Source organism: Eumetopias jubatus, unplaced genomic scaffold (assembly GCF_037043125.1).
Source record: "Eumetopias jubatus isolate StellerSeaLion01/CBP00866 unplaced genomic scaffold, mEumJub1_p1.0 scaffold_10, whole genome shotgun sequence".
Classification (NCBI taxonomy): domain Eukaryota; kingdom Metazoa; phylum Chordata; class Mammalia; order Carnivora; family Otariidae; genus Eumetopias; species Eumetopias jubatus.
The window spans coordinates 74,406,630-74,419,558 of record NW_028274816.1 but is presented as its reverse complement, the minus strand read 5'-3'; the positions used below and the strand labels follow the sequence as shown (position 1 = coordinate 74,419,558).

General features: G+C 47.4%; 1 protein-coding gene across 1 annotated transcript in view; it reads left to right on the top strand.

The window, feature by feature from the left end:
- Positions 1-12,929, top strand: part of DNAH9 (dynein axonemal heavy chain 9) — a 371,410-nt gene that overhangs the window by 257,056 nt on the left and 101,425 nt on the right. The window contains exons 51-53 of the mRNA XM_088027042.1: positions 5,032-5,151; positions 7,697-7,885; positions 10,329-10,564. Of these exons, the coding sequence (XP_087883168.1) occupies positions 5,032-5,151; positions 7,697-7,885; positions 10,329-10,564 (545 nt within the window). The remainder of the gene's footprint in view (positions 1-5,031; positions 5,152-7,696; positions 7,886-10,328; positions 10,565-12,929) is intronic.

Sequence of the window (12,929 nt, the reverse complement as noted above, 5' to 3'; positions counted from 1 at the left end):
AAAGAACACCCAGGGCAGAACCCCTGAACACCCCCATGGCTGATTTTGAAGGGCAAAATCCTCCTGATAATTTTTGTATTCTGCAGTCTCTCCCAGAAAAATGTTTTAAGAACTGCATTTTCAAAGATTTTTCTTTTTTTACTCAAGTTATTTTAACTAAAGGAACATTTGGTGCAAAGGGAATGTTTTCAAAATGTTTATACCTATTCACTAGCCAACATTCACATGATGGGCCCACTCAACCTGTGAAAGCAATAAGCATATCTTTCAAAGACTTGGCTACCTTAGGAAGACACTTCTTTTCTGCCAAAATATTTTTTTAAATGTATTCTTGCTTTTAACAACTTCCTCTCCATCCTTTCCTCATCCACATGCCTATCAGCATCCCAAGAGTTTGGACACTCCCCCCACTAACGACAGAGGCCTGATACCCACCCCTAACGTGAGGCCTACCCCGGGCAAGGAAATTTTTCCCTCCGTGACCCTGAAGACATTGCCAGCCTCCTCCGGTCCCCAAGCCTTATTTTTAGGATTTTAGGATAATTCCAAGTAAAGAATATTATATCCAAGATAAAGTTTCTTTTTTTAGGAAGCGTATATCCAGACAGATTATCAAATACATAAAAACATGGAGAGTGGCACTTTTATCTAGGTGTTATATTTTGGATGGGTTTTGCGTATTAGATATTTTCCTTTTTTCTGTAATGAGCATATATTAATGTAACAATTTATAAAAAGAATGGTAATAAAAACAAGTAAGGCATTTTCACAGAGCTCATACTGACACGTAAGTAAAATATCAGAGAAAGCCATCTAATGAGAAACCACAGTCTTCCGCCCTTTGCGTGCTTGCGTCTGTCTCAAAGGACTGGTCAAGCTACTCAGGGCCTTCATACTAGTAGCTTCTGCGCGTTTCCTTTGGCCCACACTCACTCCGTCTTTGTCAATGATTTCGTTAACCACCAGTATTTAAATCAACAGGAGATTTTCGTAAAAATCTGATTTCTGGCTGGTCCTAAAATCTTCAGATTCCTGAATATCGTGAACCAATCCTAGAGTTGGGTAGCACCTTCCCATCCAACCCAGGTCTGTCCCAGGTTCCCACCAATGCCTGTGTTTTTCAATGCCAGCCTCCCCTGACCAGCTTCCATCGTCTTCCTGGCCCCGGCTCATCTGAATGTCTAGCTCCTGTCTCTATACTGTGCAGGCATCCCTGTTTCTTGATATACCTTAGGCAGGCAGGTTGGCACTCTGCCAGATGAGGCGCTAAGATGTTTATCCGTGTGTCTTCTTGATACCGTCATGACAACTAGTTTTAGTTGACGTAACCTGTATTTCTTGTCCTGGCATATAGAGGCAGCTTCCTTGGAACCGTCTGTTTTCAAGATAAAATTGTTACCCGTTCCTTCAGCTCTTCCCCCGACCTCCCGCCTCCCACCTTCTCTTACCATTACTGACTGTTACTTTTGCTTTTGAGTCACCGAGACGCAAAATATCTCCGTTCTGTTCTGCAACCAAAATTAAGTGTCCCATGTTCTGTTCACTGACTGACTGGGAAAGCTGAAAAATCAGTAAATTCCCTTTGCCTTCTATGAACCTTCCTATATTGTTCATAGCAGATCTAACTGGTCCATTAGAATTATGTTTCCCTTTTTTATAGAAATTATTATTTATTAGTAACAATCCACAAAATGCTATTTGGGCTAATAAATTCTGAAAATGTGAAGGATATACAATAAACAGGCAAAAATCACTATTTCTATCTGTAAGCATTAAACAGTCCAAAAAGGAGATTAAGAAAATAGTTCTTTTTATTCGAGGATAGTTGACACACAATGTTGTATGAGTTTCAGAGGTACAGCATAGTGATGGGACAAGTTTCTATGTTCTGCTCTGCTCACCACAAGTGTAGCCACCACCTGTCACCACATAGCGCTATTACAACATCATTGACTGCATGTTCCCTATGCTGTGCCTTTCATCCCCATGATTCAGTCATTCTGTAACTGGAAGCCTGGACCTCCCACTCCCCTTCACCCACTTTTGCCCACCCTCACTTCCTCCTCCCCTCTGGCCACCATCAGTTTATTCTCTGTATTTATAGGTCTGAGTCTGCTTCTTGTTTAAAACAATTCTGTTTAATTCATTTCCTTTTTTTTTATACAATTTTCCCCCTCCCCCTGGAGTTTCCAGTTGCCTTTGTGTTTTCTTTCTCTGCCATTCATTCCTTTTGCATAGCCTCAATTTCCCTTCAACTCTCCATGCAATCCAGTATCCTACCACTTCCATTTTTGCCCTCAAGACCTTTCACTCTTGGGGCACCTGCGTGGCTCAGTCGTTAAGCATCTGCCTTTGGCTCACATCATGATCCCGGGGTCCTGAGATCGAGCCCTGCATCGGGCTCCCTGCTCCGCGGGGAGTCTCGTCTCCCTCTCCCGCTCCCCCTTGTTTGTGTTCCCTCTCTCGCTGTGTCTCTCTCTGTCAAATAAATAAATCTTTAAAAAGAAAAAAAAAAAAAGACCTTTCACTCTTGTCCCAGACTCCGAGTTCCAATCAGTGTTGGAGAGGAAACATGTTCACTACTTTCTTGGGTTGGTTCCAGTGACTTCTGGAGCTCTTGACTTCTCTTTCCTTGATTTTTTTCTCTTGCTTGCTGGTGCTCACTCTTAAGTAACTTTCTCAGAAATGTTAAGTAAGAGGTAAATTTTCTGAATGGTTCTAGTCTGGAAATATCTTTATTTGATTTTTAAACTGATCAGGCAGTTATGCTGAGTACTGGATTCTGAGGCTAGTTTTTTTTATCCCCCTTAGAACACTGAATGCCTTACCCTTTTCTCTAGTGAGAAGTCGGATGAGCAGTCAGGGTCCCATTCCTTTGTCAATGCACTGTTTCCACCTTTCTGAAAGTCTTTACATTTTTTTTTCTTTATTCTTTTTTTTCTTGAGAGAGCACGAGTGGAGGAAGGGGCAGAGGGAGAGAGAGAAAGAGAATCCCAGGCTCCAGGCCCAGTGCCAAGCCCATGTGGAGTTCGATCTTATGACCATGAAATCATGACCTGAACCAATATCAAGAGTCATACGCTTAACCAGTCAAGCTACCTAGGCACCCCTTTCTCTTTATTCTTGGTTTCTGAAACTTTGCATTGATGTGCTTAGCTGCCATTTTTTAGATTCATTGTACTCAGCATGTGGAGACTTCTTTTCTTTGACTCTGGAAAATTATTTTGTATTATTTCTTTGGTAATCTCCCTTCTGTTTACTTTTTGATCTTATTTTCTAGAATGCATGTTTGTTGGCTGTTGGACCTTCTGTTGAGTCCTTTGTTTCCTCAGAGTCACTTTATGTTTTCTTATACTTTCTAGATTTCCTCAAATTCGTCTTTTAACCCTTCCCTTTAATTTATGATTTTTTTTACATTAACAAGAAAATAACGTCTGCAACAGTTTTTTTTTTTCCTCTGTTCCTTTTGCTAGCATTCTCTTCTTGTTTTATGGATGAAACATCTTGAATTTTCCCAGGAAACTATTCATAAAGGGTTTTATGCTTTACTGTGCCCTTGTGATGAAAGTTATCTCTTTTCTCAGGTGGTTTTTTTTCCCCCTCTTGTTTACCTTAATCTAGCCTTCATTAAATGGCTTCTTGTCCTTTCATGTTTAAAAGAGTAGTGCTCAAAAGCTGGTTATAGCTCTGCAAGCAAGGGCAGAGCTGACTGAGAGGCAGAATTTGTTTTCAGGATCAGTTGAATAATGTCGGATGCATCCTCGATGCCAGAATGTGATGTCTTCCCTCTGCCACTATTGAATCTCCTGCTGGCGACATGAATGCCTGGTGACATTGGACACTGGGATTGGGGGTGGAGATGGGCATAGAGGATCAGTCAGCTTCCAGTGAACCCTCTTACTTCCAGCACCCCCTCCATCCCACCTGACATTTCCAAATCCCCATTGCATGCCCCCTTTGGTGAATTGAGGCCCGCACTGTGTTGCAGCTTCCTGTGCCCTCCTCTGGCAGTTTCCACTCCTCTGTGAGCCCAGTCTAACATAAATCGATTGGAAACCCTCACTCTCCAGTGACCCTCAACAGTTGATTAGGGTTAAGGATTTATGATGTTTTCAAAATTATTTTAGAGAAGTCTTGGGAAGAAGAGGAAGTAAATGAGTGTGGCCAGTCTGCCATCGTCAATCGATGGCTCACCACCTGCTTTTCAAACTGCTTGGCTGTATAAACTTGGCCCTTGATTTGTTTCTCTTGGGACATGGTAATGGCCAGCAAAGCAGCCCAAATCCCAGTTACTGCGTAGACATGAGACATATTTAGAGGTATCTACCATGTGTCCCTATGTCTTCGTGTATGTAAATACGTATTCTGAGGGCAACACAAGCTACGTGCTTCAATTCTAAACTCTTGATGAATTTAGAAAACATTGAAACCGTGTCTTCTTACAAAATTCTCCTCTACTTCAGGATAATTGGACAGAATAGGTGAGGTTAAGCAAAAGTTACCTGTCCTCCTAGGACCTGAAAGCAAGGAGAGGACTTAGGCTGCACACGGCCCAATCCCAAACCCTAGACTTCCAGTGGGAGGACCCTCCCAGGACCCCTGGCATCCTAATGACCATTTTCAGGCCACCCCAGGCTTTGGTGCACTTTTGCTTTTAATAGCACACTGGTATAGTTTTTTGGCAGGCTCCTACAACCCTTTTTTTTCCACTACAAGGAGAGACAGAATTTATGCTCCCCACCCCACCCCCATGTCCATCACCCCTCTTAGCCCCACACCAAGGACCAAGGTAGGAAAAAGCTCTCTCACTTGGGTCAGGACTGACCTAGGCTTCCCCCAGGACTCCACCTGAGATCACCCCTAATTTGCCTACCTTTCCTTCTCTGCCCTGCCTTCTCCAGTCCCTTACAGCTCTCCTGCCCTGGGAGGGCCTTCCTTAAAAACCACCTACACATGACTCTATCTCGGCCCCACTGGAGGTGATGACTTAGGCTGGAATTAATGATAGACCTTGTGTTCCTTCCTAAACAGCACCTTAATGAAAACCTGGCCAAACTCACAGCCAAGTTTGAGAAAGCAACGGCAGATAAACTCAAATGTCAGCAAGAAGCTGAAGTGACTGCAGGCACCATCTCCCTTGCAAATCGCCTGGTGAGTGTGAGCCTCAGCAGCCTGAGCCATAATTATATTAGCTGAGCTCGTCAAGTGCTGCCGAGGTACAAAATAGATGAGCACAGCTTAGCTCTGCTTTGACTTGGGGGGAAATATTAAAATGTACTAGGATTGGGGGGGGCGGGGTAGGGGGAGCAGATATTAAAATGTGCTGGGTTGCAGGGCCTGAGTCCTGAGAAGTGTGAATGCACACCCTGGTCTGGTCAAGAGAGTTTCCCTACAGAGACGTTTGGGAGGATGGGAGCCCTTGATCTATCAGACAGCGGGGTGAGACGTGACATGCTTACGTGCATATATGCGCCTCGACCAGAGGAAGCCTTACAAGACAAAGCTAGCCACTCAACAGGCAAGCTCTGCAGCTCTTAACTGTGGAATGTTTGATGATAAAGGCATGACCAGGATTAGGGACTGAGACAGAAGCAGAGAAGAATGACACCTCTTGACCCTGAGCGTCTGTGAGCATAACCTTGCCCATGCGCATGGGTACACTCACACGTGTGCACACAAACATACACATACACACGCAGGCTCTGGCTTCCCTAAGAGAGGAAATCTGAGGGTCACAGCAGGCTGTGTGTCTCATGGGTGTCTGCTAACAAACTACCCCGAAACTTAGTGATATAACACAACCACCATTTCGTTGTCTCTTACAAGTTTGTGGGTCAGGAATTTGGGCAGGTTGCAACTGGCAGGTTCTCGGCTCTGGGTGGTAGCTACCTGGGCCACTGAGTGGCCGGCTGGTTTGTCCCACGCACCTCGGCAGGAACCACTAGAAGGGCAGAGCTTCCCCCATGTAGTCTCAGGCCTCTGTACTTAGACGTTTTACACGGGGACTCAGGGCTCCAAGCACAAGGGTTCTTAGAGGAAGTAGAAGTTTCCAGTCTCTTAAGGCCTGGGACCAAAAGCCAAACACAGTATCCCTTCCACCACGTTCTATTGGCCAAAGCAGTCTCAGGTTCAGGGAGGAGGAGCATAGGCAGCAACTCTTTTTTGATTTTATTTAATTATTTTAGAAAGAGAACGAGAGCACAGGAAGAGAGGTGGCGGGGGGGAGGGAGCCTGACTAAGGGCTTGATCCCACAACTCTGAGATCATGACCCGAGCCAAAACCACGAGTGGGATGCTTAACTGAATGAACCATCCCGGCACCCCAGGTGCCAGTTCTTGTTGAAGGGAGTGTCAAAGAATTCATAGCCTTTTTGAAATCCCCCATGGCTTATATTTCTTGTCCTAAATCAGCTAAGATCCTGCAAAGCAGTGTCCGCTGGGCATGTTTTCTCTTCCACAGAGAGCCTTTACAGCACTTTGGTCTCCAATGATGGGAGGTGGAGTCAATACCTTTTTACTTTTATTCCAGCCACAATGTGTTTCTAAAATGAAGACAGCTTTTTCTCGTTGAAGGAGAAACGAGTCACAACATGATGGAACTGAGCTGTGCTTTAGTGAGGAAAGGCTCTTCCACAGGAGTGTGTCTGTGTACTTGTTTGTTGGACCTGCTCTTGCATTGCGTTGAGATGATCATTTGAACTGAACAATTCAGTTTAGAGGTAGCTCTTCCGCAAAGAGGCAAGAAGCATTCCAGACCTCTTAGCTGGCCTGTCTTCCATCCCGTTCTCTGTTTCGTTTGCAGAACTTAGCAGAGCCTTCTTTGCCTGGGTGAAGCATTTTCTGAATCGGTCCCCTTGGAAGGCAGGCAGGGTGTACAGGCTCTGAATCCAACCCCGTCTCTACCCACCTAGAGGTCCTGGCCCGATACTTCAACATTCTGGTCTTTATCTGTGTCATCTATAAACAGGCATGGGGATGATTGGGTTGGCCCATTCAGCTGTGACATTCTACGATGCCATCTTTCGAGGAAGGACGAGGGGTCAGTCATAACACAGACTCAGCTCTGCCATATCCATAGAAAGGAGGCCTCTCCTCCCCGGAGAGGGGTCCCCACGGAGAGGTGTGCCATACCAAAGTGGGGCAGGCACAGTCAGGACGTGTTCTACCATCTTGATACTTTGTGCACACCCATGTTCTGGTACCTCTAACTCTGTCTTAATTACCGTGTCTATCTGCCCACCCACTGTGAATTATTTATAGCGCCTGGAAGTGATTTTATTTATTTTCCGATTCCCAGCACTTGGCGAGGAGAAGGGGGAGAACACATAATAGGTCCTGCAGCCCAGGCACTGCGCTAGGTGATGAACGTACATGATCACATTTAATTTTCTCCCCAGCTCTTGGAGGTGGGTGGTATTTGTCTTCATGCCTTATAAAGGGCAGAGCCCGGAAGCCTGCGCTCAAAGCCTGTAATCCACCTGCAGCCCACATGATGCACAGCACAGAATAGGTGTGTTTACTGAGTGTGTGCCGTGGCCAGTACAAGTCCCCAGTGATCCAAAGGGCCACACAGGTGATGTCCCGAGTCTTCTGGTATCAGACGTGCACTGTGCATTCTCTGTGACTGAGTCCATGGCACTATGTAGAGCCTGTGGGATGATGAGCCTTCTCTCCTGTCTGGTCCCTGAACTCGTAGGTGGGAGGACTTGCCTCTGAGAACGTGAGGTGGGCAGAAGCCGTGCAGAACTTCCGACACCAGGAGAGCAAGTTATGCGGAGACATTTTACTCACCACAGCTTTTGTGTCCTACCTCGGCTTCTTTACGAAGAGATACCGGCAGAGCCTCCTGGACGGGACCTGGAGACCCTACCTGAGCCGGCTGGAAGTAGGTACAGCCTGAATTTCTCCTGACCTCACCAGCCTGGGGCTACCAGTGAGCTCACGGGACACTGACCTTCCAGATCTTCCTGTTCCTTCTTGCCGACTTCCTCCCGCCACGCCCCCCTGAGCATTCACCTGCATGTGACATGGGCACCCATGTCCTTCCTTCCGCTCACCCACGTTCCCTTCCACTGCCCTCTGGGCCACCTGAGGACAAGATCTCGCCTCTCCATTGGGCTCTCCAGAGACACTCTGATCCACTGCCCAGCAGGCTGCCTCGAAACTATAAAACTCAAGAGGCATCCGAAGCACCCTGTGTGTTCCCTCCAGTCTCCCTGCTCTTGAGCCAAACTTCAGAGCCATGGGAGGGCCAAGATCCTGGTCATGGGAACCCGGACACCCTTAAGCAAACAGCTCTGCCTGCTTCAGTCATGTGTCCTCAGCTTGTCCTCCTAGTATAAGTGGGTGGATTTTGCTCCCCACCCCTCCATTTCTACTGAGATGATTGCGGGGGGCAATGCTGGTCCCTGGCTGAAAGGGGCTCAGGGCTGGAGCCTATAGTCAGAATAATTCCTAACCTTGTCCACTTTGTCATCACTCGTCATCCTCGATCCACAGATGTTCACTGAGGGTTCTGCATGTCCTCCCTCTCCACCAGACAGGAGGACAAAAGCCGTTCAAAGACCCACACGCCCACAAGAAGGTCACCGTCCCGTAGAGGAGGTTAGGTTCACAGAAAGTGGCTGCAGTGAGTCAGCCCAAAAGTTCACTACGTACAGAAGAGTTGTATTCCAGAATGTGTCCATAGGCAGATCCTCAGAACATAAAACTCTTATTGTCTGGTGACGGTTGGTTCCATAGATCAGCTCCCAAAACCTTACTCACTTGATGATTTGTTAAATAGCGATATAAAAACTATTATGGAAATACATACGTACATACATGCCCTTACGGCACTAGGAAAGAAACAAAAATAAAGCTGCTATTTATTTATCTTGGACACCATGGGAAAGGAAATTGTTAAAAGGACAATTAACTGGTGCACAAGAGTGAGGAGCTCAAGGGCAGCTCAGTGGGGATTTTTCTGGCTTTTGGGGGGTTCCTAAGCAATTTTAGGCCATGACCCCTTTGGCGCTCCAGTGAGACCTACGGATTTCTTCTCACAGGAATGTTTTTAGTGCATAAAATGGACCTGAAATACATTCCTGATCCCAGGATAAGAACCTCCAGAGGCAGATCTTGTTTTCAAGGTTTGTTTGATGGTAGAGTGCTGGCCATCCGATACCCTAGTGAGTGAGATTAAGGGAAAGGGGCTAGACTGGACACGCTTTCCTGAGGTAACAGGGAAGACAAACCACAGAGGAGAGAGGGACGGAGAGGTTAAAGGGTCGTGTGTGTGTGTGAACCTCGAAAACATTTTACTAAGAGAAAGCAGCCAGAAGCAGAAAGTTACCTGTTGTATGACTCCATTTATGTGAACTATTCAGAAGAGGTAAATAGAAAGTAGACTAGTGGTTGCTGGGAGCTGGGGTAGAGGGGAATGAGGAGGGCCTGCCAAAGGGTATGGGGTTCCTTTAGGGCTGAGGACACTGTATTGGAACCAGATAGAGCTGATGGTCGCACAGCATTGTGAAGGACCAAATGCCATTGAATCATGCACTCTAAAATGGTTCATTTAAGTGACATGGATTTTACCCCAGTTAAAAAAGTATGCGTGTCCCTAGTGGAAAATAGTAGCTGTAGAAGAATTGGATGAGCTGAGAGAGGTCAACAGAAAAGAAAAGGAGGGATCTGGGGCACACACGGGGGCCACAGAGGGAACCAGGTCCCAGGGAGGCATCCTCGGGCCCGGAGGTGCACTGGCGGGCTTCCCAGCATGCACCAGCAAGCGAGTCTGAAGCGGGAGGTCATGCAGGCAACCCCAGAAGTGGGGGGTGTTCTGGACTGGGAGAAAGGGGAGCATCTCCGGTTCTTTGCAAGCTGGGCCTCTGTCAGCAGGTGATGACTGCCGTGCATGACGGAAAGGGTGATGTGGGCTGGCACAGGTGGGGGTAAGCCCAGCCAGGCCTGGGATCTGCTCCGGAGAGCATGCACGAGAATCAGAACGCAGGGGGAAAGGGACCCTATTAACACGAGTAAGGGCAGGGAGGAGACTGTTGATAATACACACATAATCTATGCTAGAAATTCAATTTAGGCGAGTATACCCAAGAACGAAGGGTCACAGAGGCCGGATCTCTGCTGCTGTTCCTCCATCAAGAGAAAAAAAGGCTCTCGGGACTTGAAGAAAACCTGCTTCCAGAAATAATCACGAAACCAGAAAGCACGCTTCTGGGGGGATTTTGATCGTGCTTTTGAAGGAGCTGTGCCGACTTCGGGAGCTCCTGGGCGCTCCCCTGTTCCCCCAGCTTCTGCTCTGAGCGGGTGTCCTGTTTCTGCCTCATCAGGTCCCCATCCCCGTCACCCCCACCCTGGATCCCCTAAGGATGCTGACGGATGATGCCGATGTGGCCGCCTGGCAGGACCAGGGCCTCCCCGCGGACCGCATGTCCACGGAGAATGCCACCATCCTCCTCAGCTGTGAGCGCTGGCCCCTCATGGTTGACCCGCAGCTGCAAGGCATCAAGTGGATCAAGAACAAATACGGCGAGAACCTCCAGGTCACCCAGATCGGCCAGAAGGGGTAGGTGGCTGAGCACATCCCTTCTCCCTTTTTGTCGTGTGTGCAGAGGGCACAAAAAAGTGTCTCGAGGGGATCTTAGGCCCCAGTGCGTTGTGTCTACCCTCCGCTGCTTCCTCCACAAGGCTTCTCCTGTTTCTCTTCCCATTTTGGGAAACCTCCCAATGAAAGATGCGTGGGTACCAAGTCTCTGCTTTTCTTTGTCGTGAGAAATCGTGTGTGTGTGTGAGTGTGTGCGTGCGCATGCATGCGTGAGTGTGCGTGAGCCTCCCGACCCATCAGGAGTCCTGTCTCCACCGTCCAGCATTCCCTTCCCTTCTCTCCTTGGACACGTCCTCCCTGGTCAGGCACAATTCTGGGTTTCACAAAGTCTCCCTCACATTCAGCCAAACTGTGCCTGTCGCAGCCCATCCTCGAGCCCACTTCTCCGCCCAGTGTTCCCACTTCCGGCCCAGAGCCCCAGAGCACAAACCTAAACATTGTCTCTCCTGGGGAACGATGGGACATTGCAGCTGGAGGCACAGCACCCAAGTCAGTTGTGAACCTTCGAGAGCCCTGGTACCTGCCATGCCGCCTCACACGTACCCGACGGGGGACTTACCACCCAAAGGGACATGGATGACGCGGAGAATGTCTATCCAGCACCCGCCCCAGGCCTCCACACCTCCCACCTCATGGCTTCATTAACTGTGTTAGAACCTAGCTTGGTATTTTCAGTTCTCAGTTCTTGTTCTGTGCCATCAGGATACATGAGCGGGATAGGACAGGGCCGTGGGGGTAAAGGTAGGAACAGAGATCATTTGTGAGGCGGTTGGGTATGTGCCAATCTTCGTGTTAGGGACCTTATCTCAAATGCTTTCCTTAATCCACACAGCTGATAAGGTTAGCGTTACTGGTACCATTTCACACCTGGGGAGATTGAGGTTCACAGAAGCAAATTAATGTCTGCAAGAGTATACCATATTAATTTTTTAAATATTTTATCTATTTATTTTGAGAGTGAGAGAGAGAGCATGAGTGGGGGTAGGAGCAGAGGGACAAGTTGATTCCTCACTGAGCAGGGAGCCCAACGTGGGGCTTGATCCCACGACCCTGAGATCATGACCTGAGTGGAAACCAAGAATCAGATGCTCAACCAACTGAGCCACCCAAGTGCCCCAAGAGTATACCATTTTAAAAGCTATGTTCATAGCAGCATTATGCACAATATTCAAAATGTGGAAGCAACCCAAGTATCCATCAACAGATGAATGGATGAACAAAATGTGTTATATATCCATATGATAAAATATTATTCAGCCTCAAACAAGAGTGAAATTCTGACACACGCTATAACATCGATGAAACCTGAGGACATTGTGCTGAATGAAATAAGCCAGTCACAAAAGGACAAATACTATATGGTTCTACTTACATGAGGTTCCTAGAGTTGTCAAATCCACAGAGACAGAAAGCAGAATGTTGTTCCCAGGGGCCTGAGAGGATGGGTATGGAGAGTCATTAGTTAAGGGGTACAGAGTTGCAGTTTTGCAAGATGGAAAACTTCTGGAGATGGATGGTGGTGACAACAGTGTGAATGTGCTTGGTGCCCCTGAGCTGTACAGTTAGAAGCAGCGATGATGGCAGGTTGTATGTTATGTACATTTCACCGCAATTGTAAATTAATGTATTAAATATTTTTTAAAACTGATGGAGGCAGTGTTTGAAGCAGGTGGTCCTCAGCTAGAAATCCAAGGTTTATCCTCTCCAACACTCAGCCGCCAAGGTGAGGCTTACTGCTCTGGTCGTCTGTCCCAAACGTGGCTGCCCAGAGGTCCAGATCAGCCAGCATTGTTTAAATCAAACACGCAATGTTACAAAAACAGTTAAACAAAGCAAATATAAACTACCAGAATGGATCCCTTCTTCTAGAGAGGATAAGAGGAGAAATGAATCCCAAGGTATACCAGGGTATATGTTTATCTGTGTCATGGACCAGATAATCTCATCCTAGCCTCTTCCCACACTTTGATTAAAACATTCCTTTCTAGGGGCGGCCGGGTGGCTCAGTTGGTTGAGCCTCTGACTCTTGGTTTTGGCTCAGGTCATTTGGCTCAGGGGAAATGAACCGTGAGAGACTGTGGACTATGGGAAACAAACTGAGGGTTTCGGAGGAGAGAGGGGTGGGGGGATGGGTAAGCCTGGTGATGGTGTTAAGGAGGGCACGTATTGAATGGAGCACTGGGTGTTATACACAAACAATGAATCATGGAACACTATATCAAAAACGAATGATGTGGGGCACCTGGGTGGCTCAGATGGTTAAGCATCTGCCTTTGGCTCAGGCCAGGATCCTAGGGTTCTGGGATCGAGTCCCACATCGGGCTCC